The 20057-nt window shown below is 37.2% G+C and overlaps 1 protein-coding gene across 1 annotated transcript in view; it reads left to right on the top strand.

Moving 5' to 3' along the window:
• The window catches only part of nt5dc3 (5'-nucleotidase domain containing 3), a 54312-nt gene that overhangs the window by 8564 nt on the left and 25691 nt on the right, over positions 1–20057 (top strand). The window contains 4 exon segments of the mRNA XM_038294322.1: positions 1509–1569; positions 1728–1830; positions 19209–19310; positions 19422–19503. Of these exon segments, the coding sequence (XP_038150250.1) occupies positions 1509–1569; positions 1728–1830; positions 19209–19310; positions 19422–19503 (348 nt within the window).

Raw genomic sequence — 20057 nt, 5'->3', positions numbered from 1 at the left:
CATCAGACTGTTGAACCTTTGATCCACAAACCGAACTCTGAACCTATTGCACATTATCGGGCATCAAATGCTGCTGAACGTTTAACTTTTAGCCCTTTAAATTGTTCCTCTCATTTCTATTTTCAATAACGCATTTTTTGCACAAATGCCTATTTGCACTGAACCACTGCAACTTGCACACTGTCTCTTATCCTCTGCACTGTTCACACTTTCACTGCTGCACTTTTTGTATTTTTGTATAACTTGTGCCATTTGAAATATCAATGCAACGTTCATAAGCTGTATGTAACGCAATTTCGTTCTGTATGCAATCTGTGCATACAAAATGACAAATAAAGAAGTCTAAGGTCTAAGGTAAATTGTACATTTCAGTTCAGCCTAACAGCTGCATATGATAGAGGATATGTTTCTAAAGAATTTGCTCATCTGTTGATCTTGCAAAATAGCAAATCTGACAGGAGATAAAGCATACCTGTGAAGATAAGTTTAGTTTGAAGTTTGCAACAGACTGTTGGATTTAGATCTGTAGATCAGACAAAACCCTTATGTTTGGGTTAAAGCCATCTCACTGTTTGTTTCGGGTTGTTGCAAAAAGTGAAACTCTTTACAATCTTTTGCTTCCTCTGAAAAAGTACTGTTTTAAAGTCATCCCCCCAATAGTTTAAACACAGTACAAACACAGTGCATGTTGGTCAGCTTTGGCTTAATGTCTTTCCATGCAAGACTTGCAGCAAACTATGAAATTTGTAAATTATGTATCCCCTACGGCACCAGTGCTATAAAAAAATATTTAATTTACCATTAAAGCTTGTGTTTGTAATAGAAAAAAAAAATCAGGGATATAAATAGCTATGTAAGACTAATAGTGCATGAGTGTTGACGTGTTTACATGTTGCAGTGCGCTGCAATGCTGCAGCCATTAAAAGCGGTCTTAATTTTAGTTCTGAAAAGGCAGCGTCTAATTTTAGTCGAGCAGTTTTGCCACCAGCCATGTGGCTCTGGTGCTTCACAGGGACAGCGGTGAGAAATCAGCACTGTTAGTTCTCCCTTGGAGGCCTGCTGTCGTGCCGCTCTTGTTTGTTCTCTGTGACACCAAAGCATTTTTTTTTGACGGAAAGCTGTCCTTTAAAGCCCCCCCCACACGTGCTGTGTTTAAAGAATCCATCTCATCTTCCCAAGGACGATCTCCTTGATCTCTCTTTATTTAGGAATCAGCTTTGACCTTTTCGTTTTTCAAACCTTCTTTGCTTTTAAATTTTTAATAGATTTGCAGAGTCTTTGAATATGATGGTTTAAGTGTTTGATTCACCGGTTCACATGTTTTCTCACGGCAACAAACGAAGCATCTAAACTCCTGCTTTCTTCCTATTTCATTCGTATTCAGGAATAAGCTCGCTTGTGCTCCAAGCCAATTGTTTATTTACAGAGTAAAGTTGCTGTCAGAGCTGAATACTAACTGTGTATCACTGACTTTCTAGCTAAGTCCTGTTTGCTTTTCCTTTTTGCAGGAAGCTATCAGAGATGTCCATGTCAAGGGTATTATGTATCGAGCTGTGGAGGCAGATATTGGTAACATTCTTTGAATAGAGATTATGAAAAAAAAAAAAGATAAGACCTTATCTTAGAAGGTGCAAACACATAGTTTCAGCTTTGAGGGGTCATGATATTTAGATAGAAAGCACAATAGATTAGTACTATTGACCCTTCTTTTTTTCTTCTCTTTCAAGGGAAATACATTTGCTATGGTGAGCAAAGCCACGCTGTGTTGAAGAAGCTGTCGGCACATGGGAAGAAGATGTTCCTCATCACCAACAGCCCTTTTGATTTTGTGTGAGTAAGCTGCAGCCATGTTTGTTTACAGTAATACTGCTAGTTAAAAATGTTCTTTAGTCTTAATGTTAAACTTGTGGAGCTGTGTTACTGTCAGGTCTAAGCACCTAAAACATCATACATACATACAGGGAAAGAAAGAAGGTACAGAGACAATTAATTTAGTTTTACTCACGAGGAGAGTAGTAAGAGACTGCGGAATTTATAAATCTCCAACCTACTCTGCCAGTTTTCAGCTTTCTCCTCGCTATTTATTAAAAGTCAGAGGGGGGGGTCCCTATTTACACAAGCTGAGGTTGCGCTAAAGGAATAGGAAACAAGAAATACAAATCAATTTGCAGCCTCAGTGAACAGGTCAATTTGCATTTAAATGTCTTGCGGCAGAGATGGCAAAAGTACTCACTTTCCGTACTTGAGTAAAAGTACAGATACTTGTGTTAAAAAATACTCTGGTAAAAGTGGAAGTACTGATTAAACTTCTTTACTCAAGTAAAAGTAACAAAGTACAGGCTTGTAAATTTACTTAAAGTATAAAAGTAAAAGTAGAAACCACTTTTTTCAGGCCGTTGCCTACATTTTAAATGGATGTCTGCCAATAGGACTAGATCTCCGTTGTGTTCATTTTCAATCATCTCGTCGTCCATGCTACTATGCTAACACCACCGCCACCAAGCTGCAATGATTTGCCGCGAATGAATACCGCCGAATCTGTCGATTCATCTTGTAGTGATGCGTCAAATGCAACGTAGATTCCCATCCAATTAGATTGAATTTGGTATTGATGACGTGAAAAATAATAACGGTAACTCCATTGAAATGATTCAAAACTAAAGTAACGAGACAATTTTTTAAAATGTAAGGAGTAGAAAGTACAGATATTTGTGTAAAAATGTAAGGAGTAGAAGTAAAAAGTCGCCATAAAAATAAGTAGTAAAATAAAGTAAAAATATCAGAAAAAACTACTTGAATACAGTAACGAAGTATTTGTACTTCGTTACTTCCCATCTATGTCTTGCGGTCAAATGATCCAAGGTTAAACTTGAGCAATACTTCCTGATAGTTGACCTATACTGCTTGTGCTACACCCCCTCTGGAACAGTAATATGTCACACATTATACATCATAAGAACAAACTTTAAGGATCTTATACATAATTATATCAACAGTTACAGTGTGTAGCTGAAGCGAGATAAAATAAATGGAAAAGTTTAAAGCTAGGTTTAAACTTAATGCCCTAAACAGGGTGCGAGGAAGATGGCAGCAGTGATGAAACTGCATCATCTCTGCGTCATTTCACTGACATGCAAACAGTTCACATTAATAAATCCCTTCTTCAAGAACAGAAGGGAGAGAGAAACAAAAAGTAAAGCAACAAAGAGAAAAGGACAAGAGAAACATAAATGGCAGTTATAAAGTTGGTTTAAAATGAATGGTGTTGAGACTCCAAAATTGCATATTGGTACAGTTTTACATCCTTCATTGTTTTAATCTACTGAGTTTGACACTTTGGAAGAAAAAAGAATCAGGCTGATAAGAATGTTTTCAATAGTGCAAACAGTCCCTTTCGGTGTGTGAACTTCTCTGAAGTGTTTCCTCTCTCGAGTTATGTGGAGCAGTGTTTCCCAGTCAGGGTTACTCGTACACCTAGTGGTCCGCGAGTGCATTGTAAGGGCTAACTGAAAATATTTTATTTCTTAGGTAGTAAAATAAAATGGGGCTGGGACCTGATTTGCTTTCTGAGGACCCAACAAGCTTTAACAGGGTTCCCGCAGGTCCCTAAAAAGTCTTAAAAGGCATTGAATTCTTCAAAATAAAACTAAGGCCTTAATTGCTATTAAAATGTCTTAAATCAGTCTTTCGTAGGTCTTAATTTAAAAAAAATCATAAATAGGATTATTTTTATTATGATTTATTTTTGTAATCTAAATAAAACGTTAAAATTGACAAAAAAAAAAAAAAAAAGTGGCTCGCCATTTTTGGTTCCGTCCCGATAGCAGAACCAATAAAAGCGTTGTTGCGGCCGGGACATTTGGGAGATGCACCATTAACTTTTTGTCTGGAAAATATGAGCAAGTGTAAATGTAACCAAAATTGTCTCCAGCCAAGAGTTTTCTCCATGGCTAAAACCAGGGAACATACATGAGGCTCAGTGGATTTTGTGCAAGAAGCAATTCAAGCTCAGAACGATGGGAATTAAGGCAGTGGAGTCGCACATGCGAAGCACGAAACACAAAGCGTCAAAATGGAGTTACTGAGAAACAGGCGGTATTTCTCAGTTTAGTTCCACCCTTGTCTCTGCAACGCCTCCACTTATCACCAAATCAAACATACTAAGAAAACGATACAAAGAAAAATAGCTGCAAAAAAGACTTAGCACTGGTTATGTTGTGGCTTTAAAACTGATTTGTTTTGTTCCCTGCTAAAACAAAGTTTGTGAATTCAGTTAAATAATTGTTTAAATATATCTGTCATTTGTGTGTTTTTAGCTTTCTTCCTGTATGGGAAGCTTTTCAAAATTTGAAACATTAGTGCAGTGGTTTATGTTAAGGTAATCCTTTGGGTTAAGTTGTCGCAAGCAGGTTTTTCTTGTGTTTCTTGTGAATTTGGTCTTAAATTTTTATTTCAAGTGGCATTAAAAAGTCTTGAATTTAACTTGCCTTATGCTGTAGGAACCCTGTTTAAAAAAAAAAGAAAAAGAAAATTGCCTGGGATCAGCTGTTTTTAACACTGAGCTACCAGAGCTCATCAAAGCAGCTCAGGTATTTTAATTAAAACAAAGTAAAACTAATTAAGTCAGTCTGACTATAATTTTTGTTTTGTATTTTGTTCCCATTTCATCCAGTTAAACTTGATCATAAGGGAGTTACTCAGAGGAGCTCCAGATGTATAAATACAGGTTCATAATAGGATTGCATTTTGTATTTATTTTTATTCCTTACTAACTTCTAAGCATATATTTATGTTGTTTTTTTATTTGAGATGGAAAAAATTAAATTATAGATATTAAATGCTCAAATTAAATAGATTAAGTAAAATAGTCTTTATTTTAGTTATTGTACCTCTTTTGGACAGTCATCAATACTTTTGACTCAGGGGTATCATGTATCAGGTATACTATGCAACCGGTGTTGATTTTACAACAAGGCTCGTAAATATGCTCAGCTGTTCTCCTGGTTTCTCCGTCAAGCCAGGCGGGGTTGTTTTGAGCTTAGCAGACAGGCGAACGCAACGAATTACCATGTCTACTGCGGTAAGTGACTATTTTGTTCCAATTTCGCTGTTTTCTCGCTGGTTCCGACATGATAACTGCACAAATATTGCCACTGCGCTAGCAACGAGCATGCCTTTCACTGGGGCCATGTAGCAGTTCTCGCCGTAAAGCAAGACCGACTCTTGCGATGCACGAGACTTCTGAGCCTGTGGGTGCGGGCCGAGGGCTCCTGCAATTGCAAGTACGGTATTTCCCCTACAGACCACCAGGGCGGCCGAGAAAACCTTTGTTTGACCTGAAATGACTCATTTAATCATCCAAAACGTTATGGAACACATTAATTAACTGAAAAATGTTGCATAAATGCCTTTAAATATAAGTAAGTCCATTTTTCTTTTGTGTTTTCCCTTGTTCTGAGCAGGTAATTTAGACACTTTTCCAATGGAATGACTTGATTATAATAAGACAAATATTTCTATTATCCTGTGCAGTGCATAATATCTAATTAACTTATTTTAAGAGATAAAATACTCATTCCATTGGCAGATCATCATTATATTAATATTTTCCCAGTGCTAGTTCAAACACCTACACTGCAAAAAGAGTCAATCTAACAAAGTCTTGCAATCTCACATCTAGCTAAAAAGTCCTTTTTCATTTGATACACCCCCAAAAAATATAAAATAAAAAAAAAGCAGATTCTGATACATAATTAATCTTCTTTGGAGAAGAACTCAAAATAAGTGCAATAATTTGCCTTTGCAGTAAGACAATTATGATAATGTTTATAAGAAAATACCAGAAATGTTAGCCACTGTAGTGGTTGGACAAACAAAAGGATGTTTTATGAATAACTGATGTATCAGCTGGTTTAATTAACTCCATACAAAGCAGCGAGCAACACTGGCTGTGATATCTCAAACCTACCAATATTTTCACAAAATTTGCTTGTTCTTAAAACTCACTTGAGGCAGAAAGATAATTATTTGCCAGTTATATTTTACACCTGTGGTGGGGACAACTGTATTTATATAAAAAAGCTTAAAGTCTTGATAAGCTGCACTCAGTAGTACCTAGAAGATTTATTATGAGCAACAAAAGGTTGTAAACATCAGCTTAAAAAATTTAGATGTTTTCCAATGTCTATTGATGTGTGGATTATGTATTTAATTTTATTTTACAACGGCATATAAATATTTGCAGCAATCAGTGCAAACGCTGCTGACCATCGGGGAGAGGAATGTGATGGTGAGGAATCAATTAAAATATTGGACGCCTTTTAGAATCTTAGCTGCTTATAAACCTTTTTTATTTAGGCAAAAGATTCTTATTTAAAGTTACAACTGAGCAGTGCAGGCCTATTTCACACTGCTGTTTCAGATCTAATATATTTGATATGCAATTAAAGTTTTTTTATGAAGTGAAACTGAATATCAGAGGAATTTGGATCCAGTCTGGCTTCTAATTCTCTAAATCACCATTTGTGCCGCCAGTTGTCTCCTGACTCCAAAACGTACTTAGCCCATATGCACGGCTCCGTGTCGTTTAAGGGGCCACAGATTTCCACGGCAGGTTTGTTTATTGGAAAATGGCGTGGATCAGTTTGATACTCAAACATGATAATTGGAACCCTAGGTCAGAGACTAGAAGACAAATATAAGGGGGGCAGGAAGAATGAAATTATTGAAGAAAGCCATTGGAATGCCTTTCTGCACAAGGCTGCAACACGTCATTTTGTTCTATTTCCACTTCACTTTTATCTACCGGTTTATGTCAGTCTATCACATAAAATCTCAATGAAATATATTTAGATTTGCTGTTGAAAGAGGACAAAAGGAGGGAAAATCAAATGAGGTATGAATACTTTTGAAAGGCACTTTATGCCCCAAGTTTTATCGATGCGTCTCGCACATCTATGCTAATATTTACTATTCTGTGCACCTTCATATCGACCATGAAGTCCTTTGAAGTCAGAGCTGTTTGCACAAATTGAGCTGCTGGGAATTTGGGCTTCAAAAGATTATCCAGAGCCAAAAGCAATGAAATGATGACCTTGTTTCAATAGGCTAAGATATTAAGTCATCAAAGCAATCAGGAGGGAGGTGTCTACTCACAGTGAAATCAGCCGGTCCTTTAGTTTTTATTAAACAAACATTTTAAAGTGCTACACTAAAGAAATTCTATGAATAAAGTGTCAAATGCTGAAAAAACAAACAAACTGACAGATGAATCTGAGGTGTTTTTCAAGCTCTGCTTTTCCAACATACATCTCCAAATATCTGTGGGAAACAACCTCAGTCTGTAATCTTCCTGTAATGCATAACAATGTATGAATTTGTTTGAAAGCACAGTACATAAGTAACTGTAAAGAAACCCCGCAAAAATGACTAAATGGGGCTGTAATGTTTTCCATTTAGATGAAAATACCATGAATGTTTTAGATACTTTAACTACATTTGTTTTTTATTCACGTAGTTTTTGTCTAACCGCTGCATGTTCATTGAGCCACAGGAATGCAAAGTCAGTATCCAGTCACTAATGTGAAGAAAAGACTATTGATCAAGGAGAAAATATTGTAGCTCGTCTTTAAACTTGGGCTCCTCCCAAATATTGACATTGAAACTAATAAAATATCCTCCTACAAACCAGTGACAAAGAATTTCTGCCTCAGAAAATACTTTTCTCTTTAGTCTAATACCCCTGAATAAAAACAAAGTTTTGTTTTGGACGTTCTACTACAGCTAAGCCAACTGCATTATAAAGTACTTTAGTGGCCATCTATTGCGTTTTTGGACCGGCCCTTCAGGGCCAAATAGCACAGAATTTCCAGAAGTTTTGTTTCTCATAGCTGTCAATCTCTAACAGGGTTCCCGCGGGTCCTTAAAAAGTCTTAAAAGGCATTGAATTCTTTAAAATAAAATTAAGGCTTTAATTGGTATTAAAATGTCTTAAATCAGTCTTTTGTAGGTCTTAATTTTTAAAACATCATAAATAGGATTATTTTTATTGAGATTTATTTTTGTAATCTAAATAAAACGTTAAAATTGACAATATTTTTTTCATTATTAAAAAAACCAATAAAAGCGTTGTTGGCCGGGACATTTGGGAGATGCGCCATTAACTTTTTGTCTGGAAAATATGAGCAAGTGTAAATATAACCAAAATTGTCTCCAGCCAAGAGTTTTCTCCATGGATAAAACCAGGGAACATACATGAGGCTCAGTGGATTTATGCAAGAAGTCATTCAAGCTCAGAACGATGGGAATTAAGGCAGTGGAGTCGCACATGCGACCAAATCAAACATACTAAGAAAACGATACAAAGAAAAATAGCTGCAAAAAAGACTTAGCACTGGTTATGTTGGGGCTTTAAAACTGATTTGTTTTGTTCTCTGCTAAAACAAAGTTTGTGAATTCAGTTAAATAATTGTTAAAATATATCTGTCATTTGTGTGTTTTTAGCTTTCTTCCTGTATGGGAAGCTTTTCAAAATTTGAAACATTAGTGCAGTGGTTTATGTTAAAATAAACCTTTGGGTTAAGTTGTCGCAAGCAGGTTTAATCTTGTGTTTCTTGTGAATTTGGTCTTAAATTTTTATTTCAAGTGGCATTAAAAGTCTTAAAAAGTCTTGAATTTAACTTGCCTTATGCTGTAGGAACCCTGTCTACATCCCAGGGGGATGTGTTATAATGGTTTTGATAATGAATAATATCTACTATATTAAAAAAATGTATGTAACTCAAACCAGTATTGTCTACTAGCATGTAAAGTTTATTTATTTGATAATGGTTATAATCTTTCAGATTTTTATTTAACAAAAGGTTTACATTAACTCATGTACAGCCAAATTATATTCCATTAGGGGAATGATTATCGCTTAAGGTCCTGGGTTCAAATCTCGGACAAGCCTCCAGTTATGTTACGAACCCCAAGTCTAGGGGTTTTGGGGAGGGAACATAAAAATGCATCCAGAGAAAAATAAGTGGAATGTAAAATGATTTACTGCAAAAGATGGTTTCACAGAACCAAAACACAAAACAGCTTAACTCAATTAAAACAAAAGAAAAGAGGCAACAAATTCAAGAACTGTTAGTGCAAATTAGGGGTGGAACGGTTCACTAAAACCACGGTTTGGTTCGGTTCACAGTTTCGTGGTCACGGTTTTCAGTTCGGTAAATGTTGATTGTTAGGAAAATCTATTATGTCTTGTATAGTACAACACATGTTGCACAATGCTTTCACACTGTTGCACTTTTATCAACAACTTTCTTTCCGCCGTCATCGTAGGTCACTCTAAATGCAAAGTGGTCCCATACAGCAGACCTATAAAGTGCTGCTGGCGCGTCTTCCAACTCCTGTTCTTTCCCACTCGCCATACCCACACAATTCTCCACAACAACTGATTTTTTTCTGCTAAGCTACTTCGCTTCTTCTTATTATTGTTTACTACTGGTGGTTGGCTTTGGTCGCAGTACCGCCACCTTCTGCTCTGGAGTGTAAACGCCTATGAGAAAAAGGAGCAGCGCATGAACCGAACGCAACACACGAAAACCGAACTGAGACAGTCGAACCGAACGGTTCGGACGGTTTTCATAAAATGTTCCATCCCTAGTGCAAATTAAATTACAAAATGTCCAAACAAGTCAGTCTAAGGTAAACTCAAAACAACCCAAAATAAAAGACAAAGGGAGCACAGAACCTCCCAAACACAAGCTTCTAGTGTGTACAAAGTCCACCTAAAGCCGATTCAAACAATATACAGAACAAGCGAGAGCAAAGAGTTCAAACTGACCAAAACAGTTTTAAACACTAGTGATGTTATGAGATGAGCCGAGGCTTCGAGGCGTGTGTCGAGTAATGGAGGGGGCTTTTCCCCGAAGCGCGTGTCGAGGCGTGATTCATTTAGAGGAGGGGGCAAAATTGATGACGTCCGAGGCCTCGCTAGCGTGATACCACGTGACCGCTTTGGGAAGTGGTTCAGAAAGCGCAAGAATTTTGAAAGGCATCTAAACATTCTCAGTGTTCAGTCAAGATGTGGGAGTTTGGAGGAGAGCTGCTGTCAGCTGGATAAAGTTTGGATAGATTCTAAGAATAGATTGGTTGTTTTTCCAACCAATCTAGTTGCTTAAAGCTAATTTGGTTAGAATAAACAATGTAATGATCAAAATTTGAGCAAACCACCGGACAAAGCCGGTGTTAAGAAGTATTTTCTCCTATCAGTTGCTATCTGCATAAGTGGCGTCATCTGTTAGAGACAGACTCCCACTCTAGAGGTTGATGGTTCAAGACCTGTCTTTGACTTTTAAAAGTTGCGATTCAACTTTTTGGCTGATGAGACTAATTTGCATTGTTTTGCCCGAGTAAAAATAGATTGGTTGAACATAACTTCCAACCAGATTAAAACCATAAAACGTGGAAAAACAATCATGTTTGAATAAAAATGAGTAACACCTTTCATTTTGCTCATCATTGCCCAATTTGCACAAACACTTTCACTGTCTGCTTGAGTTTATTTCACTAAAATGGCAGAAAAACTGTGCACCTTAAATGATTGTTCTAAGAAATTTTACACTTAAAAAAACTTACAAAAGATTTTACTATACACACCAACCATTAATAATTTCAAGGGAACTTAAAAGGGGGAAAAAATGCAAAATAATCACAGATTTTATTACAAACTGTAGTTCTGCTTTCCACCAGTAGGTGTTGACATGTTCACATGAAGCCTCATGAACTGTGGGGATCGTTGAAACAATTTGGCCAAACGGTTCAAAGCCTCATGAGGCTTCATCTCTCCATCACTATTAAACACCAAAGGTGGGGGAACAGCTTAACGAAACCTCTTCCTACTTGCTGTCCCCCAATTTTTGTTTTTTGAACATTCTTTATTTAAGATTATTAGGAATCCAGAACATATACATATGTATATTTATGCATGTACTTACATAGAGAAAAACAAAACAAAAACCAAAACAAAAAACAAAAAAAAAACAAAAACAAAAACAAAAACGGGGGGGGGGGGGTCTCAGCAAACACTTAAGTCCATTTTGGCAATTGACATTTAGAGGTTCTCATCGGCTCACATGAAAGAGAAATGTTTATATCCAGTGTCTTTCATTAAAAGAGAGAGACATGTCAAGGGGATTAGCAGTTTTAGCATCTTTATCAAAGTGGCCATCCAAAGTGGGAAATAGCTGGGGTCCAAACACTCAAAAAAATGTCAATTTTTACATGAAGTTTTGCTGTTATCTTTTCCATGATATACACATTCTTCAATCTGTCTTGCCACTGTTGAAGGGTGGGAGGCAAAGGCTTGAGCCAAGACAAAGTTATCATTTTTCTTGCTACTAGTAGCAGGATCTGTAGTAACTGGACTTCCTTTTTCCCAATATCATCTCCTGGGGTCAAACCCAGTATATAATGCAGTGGGTTCAGTGGTAACGTAAACTTGAGTATATTTTTAATTTCTATCTGAACCCCCTGCCAGAATGGAATCAGTACTGGGCAGTCCCAAAAAATGTGAGTGTGATCCCCAATCTGACTACAATTCCTCCAACACATTTTTGTAGCATTTCTGTCGTATTTTGAAATACTGAAAGGTGTTTTGAAGAATCTCATTTTTAATTTCCAGTCAAATTCTTTCCAATTTGGACTGTGGGTGATCTTAAAACCTTTCTCACAAATCTCCTCCCACTCCTCATCTTCAATAACAATGTTCATTTCAAGTTCCCACTTTTGTTTTATGTCTATAGAGCTGTCAGAGAAATGCATTTGTAAATGTTTATATAGATTAGATATGATCTTCCTCTTATTATTTTCCTCCACACATTTTATCAAAAATATTTCCAAAGGTGAAGTATTTTGTTTCAATTTAGGCCATTCTTTATGTGATAGAAAATAATCTCTTAATTGTAAATACTTATAGAAATCTTTTGAGCATAATCCATATTTGTCCTGTAATTGCTTAAAGGTCTTAATATTTTCTCCACTGAATAACTGATTAATTCTTATTAATCCTTTCTGAGCCCATCTCTGATAACCCGTATCTAGCTTGTTTGGAAAGAAGTCAGTAATCTTGGCTATTTTTATCATGCGTGATATAGTTAAAGGTGCTCCTATTTTCTTCCTCACTAGAGACCAGACTCTGTATGTACAGTTAATCCACTCATTTTCAATTTTTAAATCCTTCCAATTTTTTCCCTCCATAAATGGCATCGCTTCAAGAGGTACCAGTGGGCAAGCATTGTTCTCCAGACCAATCCAGTTCGTCTCCTCATCCTGCACAAGCCACTGGACCACCGCGCTAAGTTGTGCTGCCCAGTAGTACAATTTCAAATTAGGCAAACCAAGGCCACCTTTTCTTCTTGGGCTTAACAGTAACTTCTGTCTGATTCTTGCTTTCCTCCTTTGCCAAATAAAGTTATTAATAATTTTATCTAAAATTTTAAAAGTGGAGGCAGGTATCCAAATAGGAAGTGCCTGAAATAGATACATTAATCGTGGGAGTATATTCATTCTCACTGTTTCTATTCTGCCCAAAAAGGACAGAGGGAGAATCTCCCATCTAGACAGGTCTGATTTTATTTGTGTGATTAAGCTACTAAAATTTCCATTAAATAGTTGTGAGGTTTGTGGTGTAATCGTCACACCCAAATACTTGAATCCCCTCTTGGACCAATTGAAGGTGACCTCTTTATCTAAATCTGTAGGCCATTTTCCCACTAACATCATAGCTTCTGACTTGGTTTCATTAACTTTATAGCCGGAGATTTCTCCAAAGTCTTTTAAACTAGTCATAAGTCTAGGGATTGAGCACAGAGGATTAGAGATATACAAAATAATGTAATCAGCATATGGTGAGATTTTATGAGTGACTCCACCTGCTGTTACTCCATGAATTCTAGGGTCTATCCGTATTCTTTCTGCCAGGGGCTCAATGCTGATAGCAAATAGTAGAGGTGAAAGAGGACATCCCTGCCTAGTTCCTCTTTTTAAACCAAATTTCTTTGAGGAGTATCCATTCACCCGTACTATGGATGTGGGTCCAGAATATAGCACACTAATCCAATTGATAAAGTCTCTATGAAATCCCATTTTTGCCAGATTGTGTTTCAGGTACTGCCAGTCCACCCTATCAAATGCCTTCTCGGCATCAAGGCTGAGAAGCATTGAAGGATCCTGTTTCTGTCTCGCCACAGAGATCACATTCAAGGTTCTCCTAATATTATTTATCCCTAAACGTCCCGTTATAAACCCTGTTTGATCCGGCTTAATTATTGTGTGGATACATTTTTGAACTCGGTTTGCCAGTATTGTAGTTAAAATTTTTAAATCACAGCAGAGCAAACTTATTGGCCTGTAGGACGAGCAGTTTATGGGGTCCTTGCCCTCTTTGGGAATTATGGATATTATTGCTTCTGACCATTGCTTTGGGGGGTCCTTATTCGTGAGGGCATAATTAAATACTCTTTGTAATAAGGGGGTGACCTCAGTTTTAAAATGCTTATAAAATTCCGCCGGGAATCCATCGACTCCTGGCACTTTGTTGTTCTTTAAATTTTTTATGACCACCTCAATTTCTTGTTTTGTGATTGGATCTCTCATCTCTTTGGCATCATTTTCAGTTAATTTTGGTAACTGAATTTCACCCATCAAATTCTTAATCTTGTCTATTTCACTGTCTATTTCCTCTGAGTCATAAAGTGTCTCATAGTAAGCTGAAAAAGCTTCTGCAATGTCTTTAGGCTGAGACAGAATTTTCTTTGTGAGAGGATTCATTATCTTTTCCACTGTTCGATCTGCCTGTTTCTTGCGCAGCTGAAATGCTAGTAACCTACTGGCCCTATTTCCTGATTCATAATACTTTTGATTAGCAAACCGTAATGCCCCCTCTGCTTTGTGCGTCAACAAAACATCCAGTGATTGTCTGTGTTCGCCAAGAGATTTTAAAGTAGTTTCATCATTAGTCTTTTTATGTTCCTCCTCCAATTGTCGTATACGATTTTCTAACTCCACTCTTTTTTTATCGCGTTCTCTTTTTATTTGGGATGACAAGGAAATCAACCTACCCCTCAGCACAGCTTTTCCAGCTTCCCAAAGAGTTGACACTGATACTTCCCCATTGTCATTGTGTTTCATATACTCAGTCCAGTCTCTTTTAATTCTTTGAACTATTTCTGGATCATTTAGAAGTGAAACATTCATTCTCCACTGTTTAGGTTGTGTATTATTCTCTAAATTTATTGTCATCACTACTGGACTGTGATCTGATATTGTTATTGGTTCAATATGGCAATTTGTAACTTTATGTGCATCCCTCTTTGAGACAAAAAAGAGATCTTTTCTGGAGTAGCTTCCATGGACCTTTGAATAAAAGGTGTAATCACGCCCCTTGGGGTGGCTTTGACGCCATATATCCACTAGCCCCAGTTCTTCAATCAAACTAGGCAGAATTTTTGCCTTCTGGGGCACTGGTCTCTGTTCATGTGGGTAGTTATCCAATTTGTGGTTCATCACACAATTAAAATCCCCTCCAGTTAGTATAAATCCATCAGCTTTTGCTGACAAAAGAGCTGAAATTTCCTTGAAGAAGCCAGGATCATCTTCATTAGGCGCGTAAATGTTTAGGAGGGATATTCTCACTCCTCTAATTGTACCTACAGCCAAAATGTAGCGTCCCTTTTTGTCTTCATACGTGTTCTCTACAACGAAGCCCAGTGACTTATGGCATAAGATGGCAACTCCTCTCCGCCTACCCCCCTCGCATGAAGCGCTGTAAACCTGCCCTACCCATGCCCTTCTAAGTTTTTTATGTTCCGTCTCATTAAGGTGGGTCTCCTGAAGCATTGCAATTGAACATTTCAGCCTTTTTAACTGGGTCAAAATTTTATTTCTCTTTATTGGATTGTTTACTCCATTTATATTATACGTGATAACTGTTAATGTATCCATTTTTATTGCTTAAGGTCTTTTTTTTTTTTTTTCTTTCCCTTTTTTTTTCTTCTCTTCCTCTTTTTTTCCTTCCCTATAAACATACCTAATTGACTATTGTCTCTTCCCTGTAACTGGGCTTAATAACTATCATCAGTGTAATGTCAAAAGCCATAGCAACATAGAAAACATTGTTTGCTGAGAGACACAGAACATTAAAGAAACAAAACAGTTTTCCTAAACATGAAAAACAACTGTGAACTTCCAATTCCCCAGTGGTTTGCCCCTGAACTGGAGTGAACATAAACATAACCATACAAACAAAGTCAGGGGGTCCCCACCCCTGATCTTCTTTAGGCAGAGAGACAAAGCTCTCTGGGTGTTGTGCACGAAGTGCCTGGGCGATGGTCCTCCAGGACGTCCCCGAAGTGTCCTCACACCGCCATGGTTGTAAAGTTTGCTTCATCCAATTTCCCTCCTTCTCCCTTCCCCACTGTTTTGTAGGTTATTTACCAACGATTATGTTATAGCCTAAATCTATATATTTAAGTCAATATTTTGTGATAAATGACATTCCCCTGCAAATCCACTCTAGTCTTTCTTTTATTCTACAATTATTGTCCATTGTCTTCCGTGTTCTTCGTCAAAAGATTTTGTCTTTATTTACCTTCCAACCAGTTCTAGAGTAGACATGAGGACCTTACTCACGACCATTGGCTCTCTCCTCTCTGTTGTCACCATGGATAATGGCTCTGATCTCAACAGGGTTAAGCTGTTGGCTCTTCCCCTTCTTTCCCTGGGTTGTCCATCTGTCCTCCAGGGATGTTTCAATGCCAAGATCTTTCAGTGTAGAGTGTGCAGCTAGAAGTGAGGGAAAGAGTTTTGTACCCCCATTCATGAAGAGCTTAAGCTTAGCTGGGTATGGTGACTGGGCTTTAATGTTCTTTTCTTTAAGCTTCTTTATTACCTCTCTGACCTTTTTCCTTTTCTTCTGCAAGTCAGGTGAGTAGTCATGGTCGAAGTAAATTGTGTGCTCTTGGTACTTTATGTTTCTTTGCTTCCAAGCTTGTAATAGCACTTTTTGTTTTACATCAAAGTCCAGAAATCGGGCTATAATGGATCTTGGGGGCGCCGCGGCTTTAGGTTTCGGACCTGATGCTCTGTGTGCTCTTTCTAGTTTAATTACAACTTCTTCCTGAAACTCTAGAGAAGTGCTCAGAAGGTCTGTGACAAAGTTCACCATATCTTCTTTTTCCGCTCCCTCTGGGATGCCATACAGCCTGATGTTATTACGGCGAAGTCTGTTTTCCATGTCGTCACATTTAGTCGTGAGGATAGCTTCCCTCTCTAGCAAGTATCCCAGCGCCTTCTCCTGCCGTATGCTTCGGTCTTCCGTTGCACTTACTCTGTCCTCCGCTTGAGTCAATCTTCTGTCCAGCCCCTCCATTCGTTTCTTTAAGTCCTCCATGGATGATTCTACTCGATGTAGAGAGCTTTTCAGGTCCTGAAATGAGTCTGTGTTTTCCTGCCGTAGTTTTCGTAACTCCGTTAGCATCGCTGTTTCCCCGCTAGCTTCTCCTGTAGCTTTCAACGGTGTAGCTTCAGCTAACGTTAGCTGCTTGGAGCCTGCCATAACGTCGTCTTTTCTACCAGCCTTCATGTCTTTCTTCTCCGTATTTTGACTAGAACTCCGTCCTCTTGAGCCCTTTCCTTTTATTTTAGTACTCATTTATCACTTTTCATTACCTTGTCGGCTATTTATTGTGGGTCTGGTGGAGCAGCAAAATTATGCGTCCGTCTCCTCCATTGCCTTCCCGGAAGTCCTGTCCCCCAATTTTATATGGTGCAGGTTGGCCTCATCAACATCTGATCGGCTTGACAATCCTCTGCAGGTCCAATGATGTCACAGCTTCTGCAGCCTTCAGGCAGCCAACAAGGAAGGTGTTCTGTCACAGCTGAACCTGCATAACAAAACAAGCCTGCACAGTCTTAAAAGGCCAGGGGCCGTAACAACATTTAAGATTCAAACGCTTTTATGACTATTTGTCTTTGTAAAATGAGAATATTTTAATGTAAACAAACAAATTGCAAGACTCTTGGCTTTTGGGACATACCTGCATGTTTTATGTGTCTCCCTGGCTTAAATAAATGGGATTAGCAGCCACCTCTGCCCCTTGGCTGCCAAGGAGGGAAGGCAATCATCTTAGCTTCCTGCTTTTAAGTCTTATCTTAAAACTGTATATATTTTAATAGCTTTTGATCCGTGTTGAGTTAGCTTGCTCTTATATTTTAGCTGTTCTATTTTCTGAGTGCTTTATGCCTGTTGGGAAGCTTGCTTTTATTTTTTTATTTATTTATCTTAGACACTCAAACTTGCTTTTTGAATACTGCTGTGAGAACACATTGGGCTGGAGCATTCGTCTTAAACACTCAGCGCATCCTGAGTGTGAGGGTTGAAGATCTCCTGTTTATTGGAAGTTTGTGAACATCTATAAAAAGACCATAAAAAAGGGAAAAAAGGGGAAAGTGCCAAACAGTGATACATTGTTCTTAGAGCATTGTATAAATTACAACATGGGTGAATTTGCCTTCTTTGTTATTAGAAGAAAATATTTCCCACTGGGGAAAGTTTGGATGATAATACACCCCCCTTTCTTTGTTCATCTATCAAATCTGTTTTGACATTTTGCTTTTGTCTCTTGTGATGATGACCTCTCAATAAATATACAATAAATACTTTCCATCTTGTATCATGAATACAGCCTGTAAGCCATGTCAGAGTGTTTTTGTCCAAAAAAAGACAGAAGTAAAGGTCAGTTTTAAGCAGCAGCATCCATCCCTTAAATAGATCTGTTATTCTCTGATCTGGTCGGTGGTAAAGACTAAACAAGGCTGATTTTCAGATAGATTTCTTAGGCTTTTTGTGGATAAATATTGTCTTGTTATCTTGCAATAATCTTGATATCATTTTGAACCATTTTATTTCTTTTACCTTTTTGATAACTATTGCTTAAATCCAGATTTGAGAGCTGTTCCTGAGGTGTAATCTGAGCTGAACTGACATATTTTCAACTTTACAGCTCTTTCTAGTTGATAGAATATATGGAGTAGGACTTGGTTCTTTAGTTACATTGCTATTTTATTATCTTTGCTCATTTAATGCCACATCCTTCAGTCTAGGGATGCACGATATTGGGATTTTGGCCGATATCCGATATGCGGATATTTTAAAACTCATGTAGCCGATAACCGATATCGATACTGATGTTAAAGCTGGACAAAAATAAGTAGTCATTGAAAATAACAGTTTTGTTATCCATTTCTGACACTTTGAAAAATAATATACTCAAATGTATTTTCATATGCTGATATCAAATTGATTTTTAAAAACGCGGTATCGATCTAATTTACTTTCAAAATCTCGTGAAATTTCATCTTTCTGTTACAAACTCTCGTGATATTTTGCAAATTCTTGTGAGATTTTGTTAGTAAAATAGATCGATACCACGTCAATATATCAACATAAAAATATGGCAACATTTCGTGAATTTTCGGGGGATTTCATAGCATAACGATGACATATAGCAATATTTCATTAGTAAAAGAGATTGATATGGTGTTTTTAAATGGCAATATATCAGCATATGAAGATATTGTGATATTTTAATGTATCAATATTTTTTCCCTCGTCTTCAGAAGTTTTTAAGTCTGTAAAAAAGAAGTTTTTGAGGAAGAAGAAGAAGTAGTATTTTTTTTTTTTTTTTAGACTTTAGAAACTCAGAAGCTGATCAAATATCAGGTTAAATATCAGTGGGGTGGCTGATGTCCGATATTCAGTTTTAAGGCCGATACAGACCGATACCGATAGGGGGCCGATTATATCGTGCATCCCCACTTCAGTCCATCATTTTCAAACAGATGCATCAAAATACATTTCTGTCTCCTAACTTTTAATATTTATGGTGCTTAAAGGTAAAATGACATAAAAGAGCCAGTGAAAAGGTAAGCAGAAAGCAATAAAAAGAAAGTGTCTAATACGAGAGTCCAATATATCTTAGCATTGTAGCTATTTTCTATGGTTGACACACACCGTGTTATATTTAGATTTTTTTATTAATTTTGTAGCAAATGTTAGCATAGCAAAATTAAAAGCTCTGTGACGATGTACTCCAAATCACATCTTGAGGTATCAATTCCCTTTAAACCCTCGTAAAGAATAATGTCTTTGTTTTCCTCAGGGACCGTGGAATGAGCTACATTGTAGGAAAAGATTGGAGAGATTTGTTTGACGTTGTTATTGTCCAGGCTGATAAACCTAGTTTTTTCAACGACAGAAGAAAGTAAGTATTTTTTGTATACGACCTTTACTGCAACTGCATGGAAATAATCGTACAGCTTGCATTTACTTGAAATCAAACCTTTTACAACTTGTGTTTTCTGTTCTGCTGCAGACCTTTCAGGCGGGTGACAGATAAAGGCGTGTTACTGTGGGACAGAATTCACAGGCTGGAGAAAGGACAGATTTACAAGCAGGTACTCTGTCAGGAAAATTATATTTCATACACCCAAAAACTGCTGAGTAAAATCCAATATCAGTTTATTTTCTCTATTTTTTTATTTTCTCAAAATGAAAATATCCATGCTTGGGTTCATTTAACACCGGATATATATTGGCCTCTAAAATCCATAGATGGGTTTAAGAATGTAATATGTACCTTTAAGGCTACTGAAGAGTAGATTAAAAATAATAACTCATTATTACTAATAACTCATATTTTATTGTTAGTCTAAATTTGCATAAAGCATGTTAAGAAGAAGTCTAAATCCCATCCCATTTAATCAAAGATTTAAATAAATGTTGGGAGCAACCAAAATCAAAGCATGTAGGGTAAACCTAGCATTCCGTAAAAATTCAAAAAATATCCACTGGACTTGGTTTTCAAGATTTGAAGACGTTTCGCCACCTCTCCAGGAAGCTTTCTCAATTCAAATGTCTGGATCCGCAGTGAGTTTGAGTCTTATATGGACAAGGCCTTGTATTGCTTGGAAACATGCAAATGGTAACCGATGAATGGGTCGTTTTAGTT

The sequence above is a fragment of the Cyprinodon tularosa genome, unplaced genomic scaffold (genome assembly GCF_016077235.1).
Source record: "Cyprinodon tularosa strain WSP-4 unplaced genomic scaffold, ASM1607723v1 ctg339, whole genome shotgun sequence".
NCBI classification, from domain to species: Eukaryota; Metazoa; Chordata; class Actinopteri; order Cyprinodontiformes; family Cyprinodontidae; genus Cyprinodon; species Cyprinodon tularosa.
Note: the sequence above shows the minus strand (reverse complement) of the source record. Positions and strands in the feature narration are given on the sequence as shown.